We start from the raw sequence: 20,506 nt of genomic DNA on the forward strand, positions 1-20,506 counted from the left end.
TTTTTTTTGTGTGTTTTTTTTTGTTTTTTTTATGGGATTGGGGGGGGGGGGGGGGCTACCATGTACATTTTCGCCTAGGGTACCAAATCATGTAGGGCCGGCCCTGCGTAAAGTCGTACCTTCTGACTCACGTCATCACAGTAATAGAAGTCATACTTGGTATTGGCCCTGGAGTGCAGTGGGGTGGGGTGAGCAGTGGCTTATTTGCATGAGACAGTCACAGGAAGGCCCATTCAAAACAGGCTAAATACAGTCAAGTGTCCTTTTATTGCATATTTTGACCAAAGAATGTCAGAAAGCCTAAACATCTGGAAAGTTTTTATTTCTATTTCCTCTTTCTATTTCTTTTATGTCACTGAATATTTTTGTACAGTGCAATACTGTACGTTGTTCTCATTATAAACACACACATACAAAATCTCCGTTCATTTCACTGGCCAAATCAGTTTATCAGAAATACCAACATGAATGAAAGAGAAAACCATAATTGCATAGAGAGAGAGAGAGAGAGAGAGAGAGAGAGAGAGAGAGAGAGAGAGAGAGAGAGAGAGAGAGGGGGGGGGGGGGGGGGGTTACTCGAGACCACTGCAAAACAATTAGTTTCTCAGATTTTGATTCCTGACAACTGTGTTAATGTTTGTTTTAACTGATGTAATAATGACATGAACTCCATGATTGGTTGTGCTGTCTGTGCCAACACTTTGTCTGCAAATGAAGTTTATCAAATAAATATAGTGAATTTGGACATAAAGCTCAAATTCCAAATAGTAGCAAAAAAAAAAAAAAAAAAAAACTGTTCAAACTCCTAAATGTCCAGTGTTTATTTTTGGTCTAATTACTCCCCCCCCATTTATGTCTCAAATCAATGTTAGACATATAAATAAACACATTTTAATCTAAAGAAATTTGTGTATTTGGTGCCAGCGATTAGCTTATTCGACACTTGAGAGTCACCAGGAGAAGAAAAAAACAAAACAAAACTATTTACAACTTGTTATATAATCAACTTTTTGGCATCCTAAAAATGAATTAACTTAAATAAACAACTCATTTTCTCCCCAAAAAGAAAATATTCATTAACTTTGCAAATCATTCTTGGGGCAACAAAGTAGAGCTCATTTCAAAGCAGATGTACTGCATGACAAAGCAGGTAGGTGGCGCTGTAGGGCTACTCGATGGTGAAGGTGATGATGTCATAGTGGACGTCCTGCTGCACCTCCTGTAGTTGCTCCTCTGTTGCTTCCGTGTGGACCTCCTGCTCTTGCTCCTGTACCGCTTCCTGTACCTGTTCCTGTACCTGTTCCTGTTCCTGTTCCTGTTCCTGTTCCTGTTCCTGCTCCTGCTCCTGCTCCTGCTCCTGGGCCATCACTGCCGCATCTGCCACCGCTAGAACAGAGATATGAACGACAGAAGTCTAAAGCTAGCTGATGACTGGTTAGCTACCATTGTCACTAATCAACAAAAGTTAGAGCAATGTGTGTGTTTTAAATTTAACATTATATTAGCAATTACTTTTCCTTTGGATGGATGGATGGATGGATGGATGGATGGATGGATGGATGGATGGATGGATGGATGGATGTTTTTCATCCAGATTGTTTTGTATCTAATTAAAGTGTGGCGTGCAAGTTTTCTTAAATGTTGTGAATCAAGCCTCACATCTTGGGAGTAAAACAATAAACCGTCCAATCAGACCTGTGACGGCAGAGTGGGCGGCGGCCTCCTGGTCTTGCTGTTCTGAGGTAGCAGCAGGCAGGTACTCGATTGGACTCCCAGTGCTAACTGCGATCTAAAAAAAAAAAAAAAGAAAAAAAAAGAAAAAAGAATGAATCATCTCCTGCTGTGGTGCATGTCATACTGACTTACATAAAAACACGGAACCTCAATTTTTTTTTTTTTTTTTTTTAAGTTTAATTTAAAAAAATCTGCCAGCCCTCATGTTATTTAATGTCCATAGAGTATGTAAATTAGTGGTGGGAACCTCTGGCTACCTCACGATACGATACGATATGCGATACAAGGCTCACGATAACGATTATCTCACGATATGACTATATCACGATTATCGATATATTGCTCAGGTAATAAATCCACAATAATCTACAATAAAACTAATCATAAAATAATAATAAGATAAACAAAATAAATCATAAATGAATAAAAATAAAATAAATAATCAATCAATAAATCATAAATAGTAAAAATAAAAAATAATAAAAAATAATTCATATTATAATGAAAATAATATAAATACAAATAGAATATAAATAGATAATATAATATATAACTATATCTAATATATATAAAAATAATAATAATACAAATAAATTATATATATATATATATATATATATATATATATATATATATTCATTTATTTATGTAAAAAAACAAAAAAACAAAAACAAAACTAAGCTGATTAGTCCTCTTCGCCTGAAGACTTCCATCCATTTTCCCGCCACTCTTATGAGGCGCTCCCCCTAGTGGCTCACCAAGTAATTGCTCAATAAGTCATGAACAATGGAGCTGTTATAGTGGCTGTAAATTAACTACAAATATCGCGATACTTGTGTAGACGTATCGATAATCTATCGGGAGACAAAGTATCGTGATTTATCACGATATCGCCACACTCCTAATGTAAATACTGTATTTGTTTGAAATGTATTTTAATTCTATCATTGATAAGACAGTGTAATTTAATAAATTACATGTTAAATGTCGTATGTACATTTTTTTTTTATAATAAATCATTTAGTTGATTTTGAAACCTTATTTATTTTCCAATAATTTTTTTCTTAATATATTGCACAAATACATTGAAAATATTCTTGATCAATAAATGATTAATCATGATTCTAAATACCATAAAAAACATTTTTATTATTTAATGAGCAAAATCAAACATAATGACTTTCCTTTACTATTTACTTGCCTAGTTTTTGCTGATGACCATGGAAGCTCCCTACAATGTTTGTTATTTTTAAACAAAACTGAAATATTTGTTTAAAATTTAAAAGATTTTTATTTTATTTTTAATTTTGACACTAATATTTTTTACTGCAAATGAATATCAGGGGTAGCACGGTGGATGACTGGTTAGCATGTCCGCCTCCCAGTACTAAGGACTCTGGGTTCCAGCCTTTCTGGGTTTGCATGTTCTCCCCGTGCCTGCATGGGTCTTCTTCGGGTATTTCGGTCTCCTCCCACATTCCAAAGACATGCATGGCAGGTTCATTGGGTGCTCCGAATTGTCCTTAGGTGTGCTTGTGAGTGTGGATGGTTGTTCGTCTCTGTGTGCCCTGCGATTGGTTGGCAACCAGTCCAGGGTGTCCCCCGCCTACTACCCAGAGCCAGCTGAGATAGGCGCCAGCACCCCCCGCGACCCTTGAGGAATAAGCGGTCAACAAAATGGATGGATGGATGGATATATAAAATACTGGGCGGCGCGGTGGATGACTGTTTAGCACGTCCGCCTCCCAGTACTGAGGACTCAGGTTCGAGTCCAGGCTCCGGCCTTCCTGGGTGGAGTTTGCATGTTCTCCCCGTGCCCGCGTGGGTCTTCTCCGGGTACTCCGGTCTCCTCCCACATCCCAAAGACATGCATGGCAGGTTTATTGGGTGCTCCGAATTGTCCTTAGGTGTGCTTGTGAGTGTGGATGGTTGTTCGTCTCTGTGTGCCCTGCGATTGGCTGGCAACCAGTCCAGGGTGTCCCCCGCCTACTGCCCAGAGCCAGCTGGGATAGGCTCCAGCACCCCCCGCGACCCTTGTGAGGAGTAAGTGGAAAATGGATGGATGGATGAATATCAGCTTGGTCTTGAGGATTTGCCGGTACCCTGTTACGGCATCCAGACATTTCCAATCTACTTTTACAGCTCTATAAATAGATTTGAGTTGAGCTTAAAAAAAAAAAAAAAAAAAATACTTTTGGCGCCCCCTATTGTTGAACAGTTGATACTGCAGTCATGCAATGACACGTTCCCTGTCATAGCTGGGAATATAAATGTAAAGGGTCCTGCCTAGGGACCCGCCCGGACGTTGGTGACTTGAATTTGAACGCTGGTCCCCCTGTATCGAAAGCCATCCAATTCCATAATTATTCAACGAAATAATTGACAGGTTGATCCATTCTGAAAAGCGTGACAGCCCTACTTGAAAATGTCAATGCTTGGAAGGCTTCATTGCATCACCTGCTGCTCCTGCACAAAGACTCCTTCTTGCTCGTACTGGATGATCTGCCCGTCTGGCATCTGAGGGGACATCAGCAGCAGATGAACCTCCCCGCCCGTCACGAGCAACCACCGTGAGGGCGCACTCACCTGGATGTGATTCCCGTCTGCCAGCACGACGTACTCCTGCGGGATGAAGTGCTGCAGCCCTTCTTGGGAGATGAAATACTGCACCTGAACACAGCGCCAAGAGGCCAATCGAAATTGAGATTAGAACATGAATGCAGAAAACACATCGTCTCAATCTTGTATATCGTGTGGATTTCCCACAATGGAGTGGGATTGACTGTACTTGTGAATGTAATTTGTGATTATGGTCGTGTCTGTCCATCCGAGTAAAACGGCTCACCTCGGTGACCTGATTGTCTCCCGTCATGAGGTGCTGGACCGTCTGTCCGTCCACGGTGGTGATCTGCTGGATGTACGTGCCCTCCTCCTGATCAATGCAAATGAGGATGTTGTAATACGATGCACAGCTTGGTAGGAGTGTGACGATATAATCGATATTGCGACACATTTGTCTCCCAGTAGATTATCAATACACCTACGCAAGTATCACGATATTTGTAGTTAATATACAGCCACTGCAACGGCTCCATTGTTCATGACTTATTGAGCAATTACTTGGGGGGCCACTAGGGGGAGCGCCTCATAAGAGTGGCGGGGAAATGTACGGAAGTCTTCAGGCGAAAAAGACTCATGAGCTCACTTTTACTTGCGTAAGACTCAGTTTTGCATACGTTCTATGAAAAATGTGTATTATATCTTCAATTTTAACATTTTATGTTTTGACTTTTTGAAGCACACAATTTCTGAGGAACATTAATATTGATTTCATATTTAAGTAATTTAACTTTTTACTTTTGCAAGGTTACACAAAAAATTGTCACAGTTTATAAAATGAAACAATTGACTATGTGACTGACTGACTTGTGACATGTTTAAGAAAGACACAAAATTTGTTTACAGAAAGTGGCCTCTGTTAAGAAGACATTTGTATTTGTTAAAAAAAAATATATATATATACTAAAGTACTCACTGTGAAGAAGGCACAAGTTTTAATATCGTGTTTCAGTGATGGTACCAACAGAAACTATTGACAAAACATCAGTTTATGTCTTGAGTAATTTTATCGTAGATTATTGTGGATTTATTACCTAAGTCATATATCAATAATCGCCGTATCGTCATATCGTGAGATAATTGTTATCGTGAGCCTTGTATCGCATATCGTATCATATCGTGAGGTACCCAAAGTTTTCCCACCCCTACAGCTTAGACCAAACGCTTGTTTGTGTGACCTGGTCTGTCAGAGATTGATCTTGCGCCACTATGATGTGCTCTTGACCCAAAGCCTGCAGCTGATCTGGACTGATGACTGCCTGGTGGGCTTGCAGGGCTGGAACACACGTCGGACTTTTTAGGGAACGTATGACTGAAACGTGACCGTTTTACATGTCTGCCAGTCCGTCAAGTGTGGTGACGTTTGTCAAATCTTACACTGCAGCGTGGCCAGCGCCTCCTCGTCATTGTTGACTATGATGGTCTGCTGGGACGCGGCGGCGCGGCTCTTGCGCGTGGTGGTCTTCTCCTGTTGGTGGAGACGCTCCATGTGGAACTTGAGGTGGCCGTTGCGATTGAAGCTGCAAAAAAACGTGCTCGTAAGACCACAAAAATACAGGCTAATTGCCTTTTTGTTTAAAAGAGCAGATTGCTAGCGTGGAGGTGCATGGGCACTCTCAGGCCCCTTTGAGAGCCAAGAGGCGAACGTATGCCCGTCTTGTCACTTGGAGTGACAACTTGAGCTTGAGACGTATTTTAGTCAGCAAATGCAGAAGATAGCTTGTGGAATACATCGTGTTGTTTCTGGTTTGTTTGCAGTAATGCTGCGTCACTTTACAATGCGCATCCATAAAAAAATTAACAAAAAGGAATTCAACGTTGTGCAAAGGAGTCACTATAACACAATTTAGCAGTAATAGATATAATAGTAATGCATATATTAGTGGGGACTGGAGTTAAGTTGTAATTTACAATTAAGAAAAAACAAATTACAAGTTCACAAGTTACTTTATTTTCAAAATTAAGCAGCTTTTAATATGAAAAGAAAACGCACTGAGCTGTCATCAGTGTCAAATATGAAACACTAATAACATCTAGTGGCAGAAAAATGACCTCAACACAATTCAATGTTTCATAATTTTATTTTATTTTTACAGTAACAGTACATCTTTTTAACTTTAAATAATTTTATGAATAAAAATGAAATTACTAAAAGATATAACCATGTTTGTATTAGGTTAAAAACATTTTTCCACTTTTATGTTAACATTAGTATGAAAAACTTGAAAAAAATATTTTATTGTACATTTAGAACACATAAAATGTGCCATTAATCACAAGTTAATTATTGTAGCCACACGATTCATTACAATTAAAAAAAAAAATGTAATCAACTGACAGCCTTTTTGAGAACATGTACAGGCTCTCCAAAGACCAAAATATTGAATTAAATTCAAAGAAACAATAAATCATCAGCAACGTCAAACCAATTTATGCAAATTTATAACTGGCGCGCATCTCTCATAAAAGATGATTCCATTTCCAACTCCATACATGTAGTGCAATTCCATTAAACATTTTAAAATGTAACAATTCAATTCACTAAACAAACTGACTTTCACACTCAAATTGGTAGCCCTAAGCTTAACACCGTTGAATTGTTTTTTGATCATTTTTCTTCATGGGGAAAGTATTTTATTTCAAGTTACCTGTCAAGGAACCTGAAATGAAACCTTGATATTTATGTGTTGAGCCTGAAATATTGTTTTTGTTATAGTCGCTTGCTTATTACTGCTAACTTTGGTCAAGATGCAGGACATACCAGTCCAGTCCAGTGCAAGGAAGAAACTGCGTACTTAAATCATTCATTTTATATGCAGCAAAAAATAAAAAATGTTTTGTTCCTACCTCTGGCTGCAAAGTCTGCAGGAAAATGGCTTTTCATTGGTGTGTGTCAGCAGGTGCCTGCGCAGGTCCTTCTTGTTCTTGGAGGCAAAGCTGCAGTTGGGGCACTTGTGAGGCCGCAAGTACGAATGCAGCTCCATGTGAACCTGAACCAAACCAACACACATTATGTAAACAATGACAGGCAATTATTTTCTGGAAATGTTCAACCTCATGGCAGGGATGCAAATTCAATCTGGTGGTTGCCATACAGCTTCCGCTGCAAATTGATTTCAATGTGCATGTTTGGATATAATCACACGACCTTCAGTACCCACCTTAACCTCTTGCCAGGAGCTTGAGATGAAGTCACAGTCGGGGCACTTGAAGGTGTTGGCATCCACGTGCGCCCGCTTGTGGTTCTCCATGTCCGAGCGTCCGTAGAAGGACTCCATGCATATGCGACAAGAGAAGCGCTTGGCGCTGACGCTTAGCAAGCTCGCTGCAGGAGGGGAGGCTGGCGCATCGCTGCTCAGCTGCGAGTCAACGGAAAAAGCCAGACTCGAAATGTGAGCCCGTCTTTGTGGAAAAGCAACGTCATGACTTGTTACCTCCACTTGTTGCAGAACACCATCAGTCAACGCGGAAGCTAGGTAGAACTTGTCACCTTTCGGACTCTGTGCCTCAGACTCCTCTGCGGCATGAACCTGATCGTTCTTCTCATTGCTGGGAAAAAAAATGGATTTACTCAATGGAAAATCAACTATCTACGCAAGAGGATTAGGGGCAGTGAAGAGAGGGGGGAAAAAAAGTTTGGCAGGATTCTCACTTTAAAGTCAAAATTCTCACAATTCTCACTTAGAATTCTGACTTTAAAGTGAGAATTCTGACAAAAGTGAGAATTCTGACTTTAAAGTGGGAATTGTCACAATTCTCATTTAAGTGAGAATTCTGACTTTATTCTCAGAATTCTCACTTTAATCACAGAATTCTGACATTAAAGTGAGAATTAAGTGAGAATTGTCACAGTGAGAATTGTGACTTTATTCTAAGAATTCTCACTGTAGTGTGAGAATTCACATTTTAAGAATTCTGAGATTAAAATCAGAATCACTTTTAAGCACTTTTAAGTGAGAATTCTGAGAATAAAGTGAGAATCCTGCCAAACTTTGTTTCCTCCCTTGAAACCAGTCGAATTAACACATTCGCTGCCATTGACGACTATAGACGTCAAAGAGCCTTTTTTTATGGATTGGCTGAGTTAAATTTGGTAGGGCATGTCTATTATGAGCAGACCCATAAAAAAAAATATATATATATATATATATATATATATATCTCACAAAGCCCGAAAAGACACAGGAAGTCATTCGCAATTTCGCAATCACTCCGTCACCTGCACTCGGCGCTTTGGCCTTCTTCGGTCACCTGCTCCACCACATTGAACTCCCCTCCGTCCGTGTAGATCTGAGTGATTCCTTCCATCGCCGTCTCGTAGGCCTCCTGCAAAACGGTCTCACCGTTCTCGGACACGTGGACGGTGACCACCTTGTGGGCCTGGCCCGGTGCCGCTGACACGGCGCTCCACGTTTCCTTCTCGAGCGTTTTGACCTCCGTGCTGCCGTCTGAATTGAGCACGGCCACCTGGGGGGGGGGCAATCAAGTAGTCGTGTGGTAAAGGATTTTTATTTTCACAAGTAAGCTTGCTATTTTGGCAGTTTCACCGACTTGTAAGGAGTCTCCAACCAATTCCCGGGCATTGCTCATGTTTAGTAGCAGGCTCAGGGCATTCTGGGCGGAGAGCTCACCGGAATCAGCTTGGAAGTGGACGCAAACAATACTTTCAGTTTTTCTCTTCAGGTACAGTGAACAACAGGAAATTACACAATGTGTCTCATGGTAGGTAAATTGAACCCTCCTGTTGTGTTGCAGGTCAAAGTCACTCATATTTGTTTTGGCACTGCGCCAAAGTGATCCGTGCATCTGCCTCACAAATTAATGATAATAAACTTTGCACACGTCTAACCTTGTTGATAGATGATGGTGGTGTTTCCCAGTGCATCCTGGGACACTGAGGCATTCCCCACCCCCTGAATCTCTTCAAGAGCTACGGGCTCCACTGAAACCTGCCAGACGAGAAAACGGAAAGACAACACGCGTTGGCCTCATGACTGGAAATCAAATGTAAAGCGGCCGCGTGGACTCACAACCGCATTTGGCACGACTTGCGCTGCGTCCTCGTGCTGCTGTTTTTGCTCCTCTACGTGCTGCAGTGCAAAAAAAGGCTTGCGACGCGTCTTGGTCTCCCCTGCCGGGTGAGAGATGGACCACTCCTCGAAAGCTTCCGGATGGCGACACTGCACGTGGAGCCGAAGATTCTTGCGGTGTTTGGTCCCAAAGTGACACATGCTGCAGGCAAAGGGCTTGTCTCCTGCAGATAAGACATATTTCGAGCACAGTCTAAATGAACACAACAAATGTGATACATTGGAGATGCATGGACCATTATTAACTCATTTGCTCCCAAAAACGTATAAATATGTTCTATTTTACATATTACCATTCTCCCAAAGACGTATTTATACATTTTATATGTTTTCTTATGCTAGGGCATAGAGAATACTTTGATGCAGCCTCTGAACTTAAGAGAATGGCTGAAGAAATGGTAGATATTACAAAAACGGCCAGCAGGTGGCAGCAGAGTAAATGAGATCAACCAGGACCATGTTGAAAGTAGCTCTTTTCCCACTGTTTTAAATACATTTGTGAATAATTATGAAACTTAACTATATTCTAATGCTAATTGCTGCAAAACTAAAACAGATAAAAATAGACTTTTTTTTCCTGATGAAAGAAGAGACTCATCTTTCTTTTTTTTTTTCTTTCTTTTTTTTTTTTTTTTCTAAAAGAAAGAAGAAAAAAAAAAGAGACTCATCTTTCTTTTGGTAGGTTCCATGTTTTTATAGCAATAGAAAACAATATTCTGTGGGCCTTGCAAAATCAGTCCAAATCCAATAAAACAGTTGTGAACAAAAGGGTTTGCTTCATTGAAAATGGCTGGGAGTGAATGAGTACATTAAATTACTAATCAATGTGACATATTTGCATCAAATATAATGGTCTGCACTTTTATCGTGTCCCATGTTTATGTTATATTTATAATGGTCTGTCCACCCTTTTATGTAGTTTACATCTTATTTCATGGTCCATATATATCAAAGGTATTTACATCCAAAAGGAACTGACCTGTATGTTTAATGGCCAGATGGGAGACGAGGAAGTCCTCTTTGGAGGTCGTGTATTTACAGTGGTTGCACTTGAAGGGTCGGTCAGTGGTGTGGGACAGCTGGTGGTTGAGCAGCAGCTTTTTGTTGGCACAAGTGTACTCACAAAATTCGCACTTGAACCTGATGAAAATGCAACACGCGGTTAGTCTCAACGCGCTGAGCAAAATGCATCTAGAAATTGTTCATGTGGTTTCATTTATATTTATTTCTTCTTTTAAAAAAAAAAAAAAAATCAGGATATTTCTAAGTGACTGTTATATATCCACAAAAGGTAAATACAGTTTGAATTTGTCAAATTGTCTGGGTCATACCAAACTTGAATGGTAGTGTATATACAAGGGTGAAAAATTATTACATAGGCCGGTAAGTATTTTAAACTAAGGAGTTAATTTTATTCCCCCGGTAATTAGAATAAAAAAAGAAATATACAAAATGCATATTACTGACGTGCTGTCTCCCACGCTCTGAAGGTGCGTCAAGAGGTGCATTTTGAACGTGTAGCGCTTCTTGAAGGATTTGCCACACTGAAAGAGCAGAAAGAAAGAATCAGATAACATGTTTAAGACCGGACTTTAAAAATATGAGTAGTGCCAACTGTCCCTCTCCCTTAAAGGCCATTAGATTTATGGTGACATTTTGGCTAGCCAGACCTTATCACACATATGCGGCTTCTCGGCGCTGTGGGTCTTCAAGTGCTGAGTCAGCCTCTTCTGCATGGGGTAAACTTTCTGACACACAGGACACGGAAACTCGTTTACCGTCACCACCTGATAAATGAAAGGTCAATGAGCCAAATTATGAAACCAAAACAAATTTGGAGATATTGGTAGATAAAGGAGAAACTTACCACATCCGGGTTTTTTTTCCTGGTAGTTGTAAAGGTAAATAAAAAGTTGGAAACCATCAAAGACTTTTTATGTATAGAAAAATGTAAATCAGGGGTGGGCAAACATTTGTGCTCAAGGGGTCACGTTTGATTTTTAAAACATCCAACTCATGAGATGAGATGAGAATAAAATGAATGTCTGTATTTAATTATAAAATAATGAAGTTATTTTGTTGACAGGTTTTAGGGGGGAAATGAATGCAACACATTTGCAAGAGCCTTTGCCAACCCCTGGTGCACACTGACCGATGAACCTACTTTTCTTTGTTGTGGACCGCAGAGTGACGAGTGACATCCTTCCTGTAAACACTCGAGTAATCGCACTGCTCACACTTGAAAGGTTTCGTACCTTCGTGGTTGAACATGTGCTCCTGCAAAAACACACACATACATATACACATATGCACTGAGGTGTGTGCGTGCGATCGGTGCACCTCCGGACCTTGAGCGAGGACCAGCGCTTGCAGTGGTATTTGCACTGGAGGCATTTGAAGAGCTCTGGCTCGTTGCCCTCATGGGAGTCCACGTGGAAACGCAAATCTTCCTGCGTGAGGAAGCGCGAGCCGCAGATCCAGCAGTTGTGAGGTCTCAGGAGCGGTTTGATGCATTTGTAGTACCGACTGAAAGAGGAAACTTTGCGTGAATTGTGGTTACGCTCGTAGTCCTTCTTAAATAGGGGGCGGTGCAATGCCAGGAGTGGTGAGTGTGAACCCAGAGAACCTTTATTTATTTAGTTTGTTTGTTTTTTGCTCAGCTGTACAAGAATAATGTGTAATTGCACATCCACTGTAGCAGGTGGCAGTGGCGCGCTCATTGTCAGTGAGTACGCAAGGAGTATTAGCGCAAGCTAGTATTAGCTAAACTATACTATTTATTGTCGCAGTGGAGGATTAGGGGAAGGTGCAAAACATTTTCTTCCTGTGAGGGGCTCGGGATTGAATTATTCAAAATATAGTTCATATCAATAGGAAGTTTTGTTTTCAAAGTTGACCATGTGTCGTGAATGGAATATGGTCCCACTTCAAGGTACCAGTGTAATATTTCGAATGTAGGTCCCCCGAGCACTCAGGTACCCTGAAACACTTTTCTTCCATTGTTTGGCCTTGCATAAACAGTAGCCTTGACATCTCCAAGACAAATTTCTCCTGAAGGAGGAAAAAAACGAACCCTTGAACCTTCACAGATGAGATGTGTAGCTCAAAACAGAATAGAAATGGCACTTACCTGCGTTTCATAGGCCTCTTGAATTTCCTGCGAAGAAAACTCTTGGAGGGGCGGCCTCGTTTCCATCCAATGAATTCTTCTCGCCGTAAATTGGACGAGGGGTCATTGTTCTCCGAGTCGGACTGGCTCACCACCACCTCCACCTCGTCTCCGTCAGCCGGCAGAGCGCTGCCGTTGTTGTTGTCCAAGCCCGAGGAGCTCGCCTCATTCGCGGCTCCCGGGCCAGCATTCGGTCTTGGCTTCTTAGCTAAACTCTCCGCCTCTGTAGGGAGAGATCAACACACCGTAAGCAAGTCACATGACTTGACTCAGACCAAATTTAGGACTTGAAACTTGGCTCAAACTTATGAAAGATTCGCCTTGACGTATGATTTGCTTAACCCAAGGCGTGACATGCTTGACTCAACTTGCTTGGATTTTTGCCACACTAACTTCAAGGACTTACTTAAAAGTTACTCCCACCTCTGCTGTAATGCTCTTTGAGAAACGGACCACCCACCTTGGGTGTCGCTATCTTCTTCTAGAAGGTTGTACTTTCTCGGACGGCCAACTCGACGCTGAGGACGACCTTGAGAGGAGGAAGAGATCGGAGGAGGGTTTTTCTTCAAAATGGCAGGTAGTCTTCTGCGGCAGTCCTCTTCAGCCGGATTGTAGTTACTGTCGTCTGAGCAACAAATGAGTAAGGATGATTAGGGATGAAACAATTTCATTTTTTTGTTATGATCACAATTATCAGGAACATCATTATACTATAAGTAAATGTAAACATCACTGATACACACTCCAAAAACATTGCAAAAAAAATAAATAAATAAATAAATAAATCAACCTAACACTGACCTTCAGAATCATCAATAGCACCAGCATCTGGAACCTCGTCTTCCTGATCGTCATCCTCTTTAGCTTGATGAGATGCCGACACTGTCGCCTGCGTCGTTCTCCTCTCTGCTGCCGCCTCCTTCACTTGATCTGCTTGCTGAGAAGCCAGCGTGGCGCTTTTTGGAGGTCGGCCACGTTTGCGTTTCGTTTGCAAACCTCCTGAACACAGAACAAGTGGAGTCAATAAAAAGTTGAGCATGAGTCTCATAACATAAACCACTCTTAAATATCAGACATTAATACAGAGACATTATAATTTATGGGCTTTCTCAATCTCAATCCTAGGCCAGCCTAATATAATACATCTTGGCTCAGATTGAGGAATCAAGTTGATGTTGTAAATAGAGAGGAACCCAAGACTGTCCGCTGGTGGCAAAGTAACCCCTATTAACTCATTCACTCGCAGCTATTTTCACTGAAGCAACCCCCTTCGCTCCTGGCTGTTTTACTGGATTTTGACTGATTTTACAAGGTCCACAGAATATTGTGTTCTATTGCTATAAAAACATGCAACCTACCAAAAGAAAGATTAGAATCTCTTCTTTCATCAGGAAAAAAGGTATATTTCTATGTTTCCATTTTGCAGCAATTAGCATTAGAATACAGGTACGTTTCATCATTATTCACAAATCTGCTTTGAATTGTGGGGAAACAGCTTGTTTTCATCATGGTCCTGGTTGATCTATTACACTCTGCTGCCCCCTGCTGGCTGTTTAAGTAATTACTACCATTTTTTCCTTCACCCCTTCTCTGCAGTTGAGAGGCTGAATCAAAGCCTTCTGTATGCTCTAGCATAAAAAAAAAAAAACGTACAAATATGTCATTGGGACACTTAATACATTTAATATACAACGTATTTAAACGTTTTTGGGAGCAAATGAGTTTTAAAGGTACCGATTCAGAATCAAACCTCAATCACTAAGTTTGTGGAACACATTTTGTTGTTTTTGAGTAAATTAGCAAAACATAATGCTAGTTTCCTAGCTAACGCCAAGAACACGTCTGTGCCATTAATTTGAGCAATAGAAAAGTACTGTAGATTAATTAGCCATTCCTTCAATTTTCATGTCATCTATGTCTGAATTTTGACCACATCTTCAGCTGATCTTCATCTTTGCATCTTTTTGACTGACACATAACACATTCAGACTACAGCAGTAGAAAAGAAGGTGAAATGATCAATCGAGACATTCACCTGTAAATTGTTGCCAGAAATTAATGAAAAAAAAAAAAAAAAGTCAACCATACTAACAACCTACCATCAGGCTTGAAGTGTTTGTCCCTCATGTGGTTAATCAGCGTGTCTTTGGAGACACTCTTGTACGGACACATTTTGCACTTGAACTGCTGCACAATCACAACTTCCATCATCTCCTCCAGCTCAGCCAGGTTGGGTGGACGACCTCTGGAGCCTTCAGCCATGACCGACGCGTCCACTCCCTGACCTGGGGCGGCTTCCTCCTGCCGACGGTCAGCCCGGCTGGCAGAGCAATGCAGTGCCGCGCCGGGTTTGGCGTTGGGTACGTAGATGCCACTGCTGCTGATGTAGCGCCCCGGAAAGCTCTGGCTGCACTCCGCCGCCTCTGGAACGCCCGCTGAATCTGCCGTATTGGCGACAGGGTGGTCTGACAAGGAGCTGTCGTCAGTATAGAGGGAAGCGTCGGGGCCGTTGCTGTTTTCCGTGTAACAAGAATGCTGAGGTCGCTGCCGCGGTTGATCGGGATCCTGGTTCCGCTCGTCATCGTCGTCGCCTGCCTGGTAACGGGAACACCCGGGTTGCTCGGAATAGGCAGCGGTGTACTGCCGGCTCATCTGCGACGTGTGATCAGCACTGCTGTCGATGTAGGCGCGCGAATGATGCGGCCGCTCGCCATCGTCCACGGCGCACAGATAACGGGCGCTGCACTCCACCACGTAGTTCCCCCGGCTGGTCGGGTTGGAATCCGCCCTGCTGCATTCAACATACCCGGGCAGGTCCTGGTTGCTGTTGTCCCCACTGTAGTCGTGGAATCCCGACTGGGAGCGCGTCTGGTCAGGTTCTTGCGAACACTCCGCGTAGGAAGGTGAGGACTCTCCTGTTTGGTCTGGGCCGTCCATATACTGGGAGGGGTGAGAGTGTTGGGGCTGATCGGGCTGACTGCTACTGTCTTCTGGGTAGCCCGAGTGTCCGGGCTGGTCGTCGGGCTCCAGGCTCCTTTGCATGTCTCCCTGGTCCAGACAGGTGGACGTGGGACCCTCGGAAAGTGCCTCGATGGCTATGCGATCAGACAAGGCCGAGGAGGACAGATGGGCTACCGGAGGAGCACCTAAAGAAGACACAGATATGAAAACCAGATTGACTGCTGATCGAAATTGTTTGTTTGTTGTGTTTCTGTAAAGCGCTTTGTGTCAGTTAAGGTTGTTTGAAAGCGCTATCCAAATAAAGATGACTTGAGTTGAGAAGTCAATAGTTGCAACTACCAATACTGTATGGGATAATACATTGTTGTCTGCCTTTTTACAATTTTGCTGTCAGTATAATTACAGTAAACCACCTCCATCACAAGTTCCAAGTTTAGATTCCTGCTATTTCTCCTTTTTTTTTTTTTTTTTTGCATCCAGCTTATGTCATTGTGTTCTTTATTTTGGGGTGTAATTTCTCTTTTGACCACTAGGTGGGAGCACAGTATTGTGCAAATTTGAAAGAAGAGAAAACAGGAAGTGTCATGTTAATTTTTGTTTGAAGTGATTAGAGATTATTTAGCATGTCAGTCCTCTCCCATCCTGAGTTTTATGCCTACAAAACGTAATGGCTGTAGGTTCATTTTAGAATGTACATCTTTGGGCAAGATTACTGATGTACAGGGTGATTCAAAAAGAATGACCCTATTTCATGATCAAATATTCTATGTAGGAAAAATAGCAAAAAATAACACTTATAATAAAAGCATTCTCCTAACAGTCAAGTTTTATTTCACATGTTACAAGTGCTCAATATGGCCTCCCCTTACAGCACGAACAACATCAATACTAGGGGTGTGAATTGCCTAGTACCTGACGATTCGATTCGTATCACGATTCATATATCACGATTCGATTCAATACCGATTAATCCCGATACAAATTAAAAAGTCAATTGTTGCGATTTTTTTTACTCAAATTTAGAAAATACTATTCGGTAAACTTGCACGTGTACACTGTAAGATTTGTATGAAAAGGTATTATTTATATGTCTGAAACTTCAGTTTTATAACTGTGAGCCACTGTATTTAACAAACAAAGGTTGTAATCTGTTTCATGTTGGAACAGCATTGAAAAAAAATATTAAGGCTTAATGCTCCATTAAAATAACATTCTTCCATGCTTAGGATGTGAATTCTAACCATAAGTAAGACGTTTTGTTGAATATTTTTCCATCACAAATGGATGTTTAAAAATCGATTCGGCTGCCCATTGAATCGATTCAAGAATTGCGCGCTGTAGTATTGCGATATATTGCCGAATCGATTTTTTTTAACACCCCTAATCAATACGATATGAGAATTGTTCACAAACACGTTGAAGCACAATTGAATTGGTGTGCTAGAGTATAAAAACAATTACATTTATAAATAGTAGTGGTAGCAGTAGTAGAAGTAGTAGTAGTAGTAGTCAAGGACGTCACACCCAAATAGGTAAATGCCACGGGCCGTGTCAATCTTTGAATTTTAGTGTATGCTTCTCATGGCTATTATATATTAAGGTTGCAAAAAGCCTCCAGGGTGTAATTTGCCCACCCCTGTTTTAAAGAATCCATGGACACACAAATTATTAACACATAGCATTATCTGGACCTTGTAGTATGAGATATTGGGTTGGTTCTGCGTCTCTGTCTTCAGCACTGGTTACGGCTATGCAACCTGTGGGGAAAAGTAGTGAAAAAACACATTTGCCTTTTCTCGCAAATCCAAAAGCAACAATTTGTCTATTCTGTTTAGTGCTGTCAAACGATTAAAATTTTTAATCTGATTAATCACACTTTTTAATTTTGATTAATCACGATTAATCAGCTAAATTACTTGTGTATTTGCGTATAATAAAATAAATACAAAATAACGTAATATTTTGACATTAACGCATTTTATTATCTGAATGTCATTTGCAAACATTGATTAAATGCATGTACGCAATTGTATGCATGCGTGTATTGCTCAAAACGTAACAGCATCATATCAATTGGGTGCAATTCAGCAATTATTAATTAAACACAAATTACTTTTGTTTTATATAAAGTCCCCGTCGGGGTGTTTTTAAAGCAAAATTTACCACCGAGAACTGGAGTCACCCCGCTCATCTTGGAACAACAGGCGTAGGAAATGCCGTGCATTGACCGAATCACTGACCTGCGCAACCTTCAATGTAACCATCCGCGGTTACGTTCAAGGCTCAAGTGCGGTCCAAAAAAATAGTGCGATTAATATGCGTTAATAAGTGATTAATGCAACATTTTTCTGTGATTAATTAATCTATTAACGCTTTAACTTTGACAGCCCTAATTCTGTTGCAAGATAAACACATGAACATACCATTCATGATGTCAGGGCCGATGGTGGACTCAATGATCTTGTCGAGGGCTGAGCCCAGGTCGGATGAGGTAGAGGCAGTGGAGTCGGACACCATCATGGCTCCTTCAGACGCGGCGCTGGAGTGAACGACCACTTGGGCCGACTCGGACACCAGCACCGACTGAGTCACCGTGGAGACGCTGGAAACGCTGGTGGACTGGGCCACTGAGGAGGAGTCCGGGAGGTGAACAGAGGACACTCGGACATCTGTGCTGGAGCTGGTCTCTGGGATGAAGACCTTGAGAAGCATAGAGGGGATGGCATCGGTTAGCAACCTGAAAACTTAAAAGGGACATATTGGGGGATTTTGCTCACATTTTAAAACTATTCAGTCAGAATCAAATGGAGGACAAAGAACTACAGTACACATAACATCCACGTCACACTTCAGGGTGTTAATTCTGTCTCAGTTAAATGAGCTAATGGATGGGCCAAGATTTAAACCCACAACCTCACAACTGTAAGGCAGACATGCTTAGACATGCCCACCATAGTTCCCCTTTTGAAATCATTTGCCATATCTTACCACAAGTCCCTCGGAGCTCTGTCCCACATGACAGTCCGACTCGGGCGGATGCACGTGAGAGGAGGCAGCGTCGCTGCTGTCGGCAGACATGGCCTCCGACGACTCCATGCCCATGCCGCTTTCTGACGGCTCCTCCATGCCAGAGGGGCCTGCATCGCTGCTGCTTTCCACCTCATTCTCCTCGGAATCCATCTCTACTGTACAAGAAAGTATAAGATCAATCTAAATCAATTCCTTCACACGAGAGTTTCATCTTTACAAACTGCTTTGATTGACAATGTCAAGTGGTTATTGTCACATTATATTGTTTATTATAAAGGGCAAGGCAGGTGTGGCCAATAAAAATATTTTGGTTTGCATGAGTCAAAATATTGGAAACACATTCAGTCTGAATTCCTTTGGGATTAATGTACCTGGATTTCAGATAAATTGTTCATAAAATGTGATCTAATTATCTAAATCACAATATAAACATAAACATAATACTGTTATGTAAAAATTAACACAAAATCTGTTTTATGTTCTCACACTTAATGTAAACAACATGAGACGTCCATATACGGGACAGTAGGAAAGTACGGAAAAAAAAGAGAGACTTCTCCATGAGCAAATAAAATTCAGGAGTCAGGTAACCTCAAATTCACTCGATGTAATGAGATTGTATGTTAGTTGTTCTGCCCTTTAAAAAAAAATATATATATATCAAAAATCACTTTTTTTTTGTGTCCTGTACAATATAAGTACATCTTAAATGAATGTAACTTACAACACATTTGCAACTTTGACAACTGTTTTCAAACATTTATTTTAATACAGTTCGTATTTGACTTTTGTGCAATGCACTTGACTGGAATAATAATGTTACAGTGGCTTACAATAGTAAATATATTTTTTAAAGGATGAAGAGTTGACCTGCTTTGGATAAACTTGTGCCTACCACACAAAATGGTTATGATGGTGCTACTTGGCGACTATTTTCGTTTACTTTCGGTCATGTTTTTTTTGTTTTGTTTTTGTGGTTGTACTTGGTGTAAAAGTTGGAAAACCACTGAGATTAAGCATGTTTGTGTAGTTCGGTGGACGGTGGTAATATAAGCTGAACCATCGTGTAGCAGTTTCACTGCACAGGCAACGTTAGTCATGACCGAATTTTGGAGGCAGTTTCACAAAAAAAGGCAAGAACATACCAAATAAATAATATGGGTAATGGGTTCGGGTGTTTAAACACATTGGGCTTAAACGTGCCTCGCGTTCCTTGTCTTACTCAGCATAGCGCCACCATAAACGGGTAATGTTGTTCAAACATTATACATTAATGACCAACTAGATTTAAAGGCTGTCGGACATGAACACAACCGAACATATCTTATGGACTCGACAAAGTTCGCGTTAATGTAGTAAATAGGTCTAAAACTGGAGTACTGTACTGTATTTACTACTATTTTAGCATGCAGTAGCTTATGGCCTAGCTGCCCTTGATCCTGCCTGCGCTGCGTCGCCATTTTCTAACAGGCAGACGTCTTTTTACATCAGGCATTCTCGGAAGCTCAACTGGGGACCTCGAGGGCCTCAAGCTGCGCCAGACCGCCCAAATGCTCTCCCTGAACAAAATAAAAATACGGAACCTCACCTTGAGAATATGTTATTTTTTCCTTACCGTCTATTTGCGAGTAGATACGTGTCCTTAAGCGTAGCGGCGCTAAATCGTGTAGGCATCGGTGAGAGGTAATTGTAGCTTCATTCTAGTCGGGCGCCATGAGAATCTCCTCACTTCCTTTTCGTGTACCCGGGTCTTATTTATTGTTTTGATCAAAACGATTCATACCACAGACGCCGGCGTGCTAACAAATTAAGAGCTTGATGGTTACTCATATGAACACTGTTTTGTTCGCGTTTGATGATTATTAAAGTTGTTATTTGGAATAAACAACCGGACTATTACATT

General features: G+C 41.2%; 1 protein-coding gene across 5 annotated transcripts; it reads right to left on the reverse strand.

The window, feature by feature from the left end:
- Nucleotides 1-248: 248 nt before the first annotated feature.
- LOC144014380 (zinc finger protein 335-like) lies at nt 249-20,463 on the reverse strand. Of its 5 annotated transcripts, none has more exons than XM_077514189.1 (28): nt 20,219-20,463; nt 18,562-18,755; nt 17,997-18,273; nt 17,265-17,330; nt 14,712-15,758; nt 13,414-13,611; nt 13,073-13,237; nt 12,574-12,835; nt 11,792-11,969; nt 11,608-11,720; nt 11,311-11,329; nt 11,114-11,230; nt 10,911-10,987; nt 10,423-10,583; nt 9,384-9,607; nt 9,203-9,302; nt 8,905-8,993; nt 8,573-8,820; nt 7,788-7,902; nt 7,515-7,712; nt 7,201-7,343; nt 5,731-5,873; nt 5,532-5,629; nt 4,580-4,666; nt 4,321-4,404; nt 4,192-4,251; nt 1,696-1,789; nt 249-1,386 (listed from the first exon to the last, which is right to left on the reverse strand). In XM_077514189.1, the coding sequence occupies exons 2-28, from the start codon at nt 18,751-18,753 to the stop codon at nt 1,169-1,171; spliced, it is 4,773 nt and encodes a 1,590-aa protein (XP_077370315.1). In that variant the 5' UTR covers nt 18,754-18,755; nt 20,219-20,463; the 3' UTR covers nt 249-1,168. The 5 variants fall into 5 exon arrangements, with proteins under 5 accessions (XP_077370315.1, XP_077370314.1, XP_077370313.1 ...); XM_077514188.1 differs by having other exon boundaries at nt 18,562-18,758; XM_077514187.1 differs by lacking the exon at nt 20,219-20,463 and adding an exon at nt 19,749-20,089.
- Nucleotides 20,464-20,506: the final 43 nt, after the last annotated feature.

This window comes from Festucalex cinctus, chromosome 2, assembly GCF_051991245.1.
Source record: "Festucalex cinctus isolate MCC-2025b chromosome 2, RoL_Fcin_1.0, whole genome shotgun sequence".
Classification (NCBI taxonomy): Eukaryota; Metazoa; Chordata; class Actinopteri; order Syngnathiformes; family Syngnathidae; genus Festucalex; species Festucalex cinctus.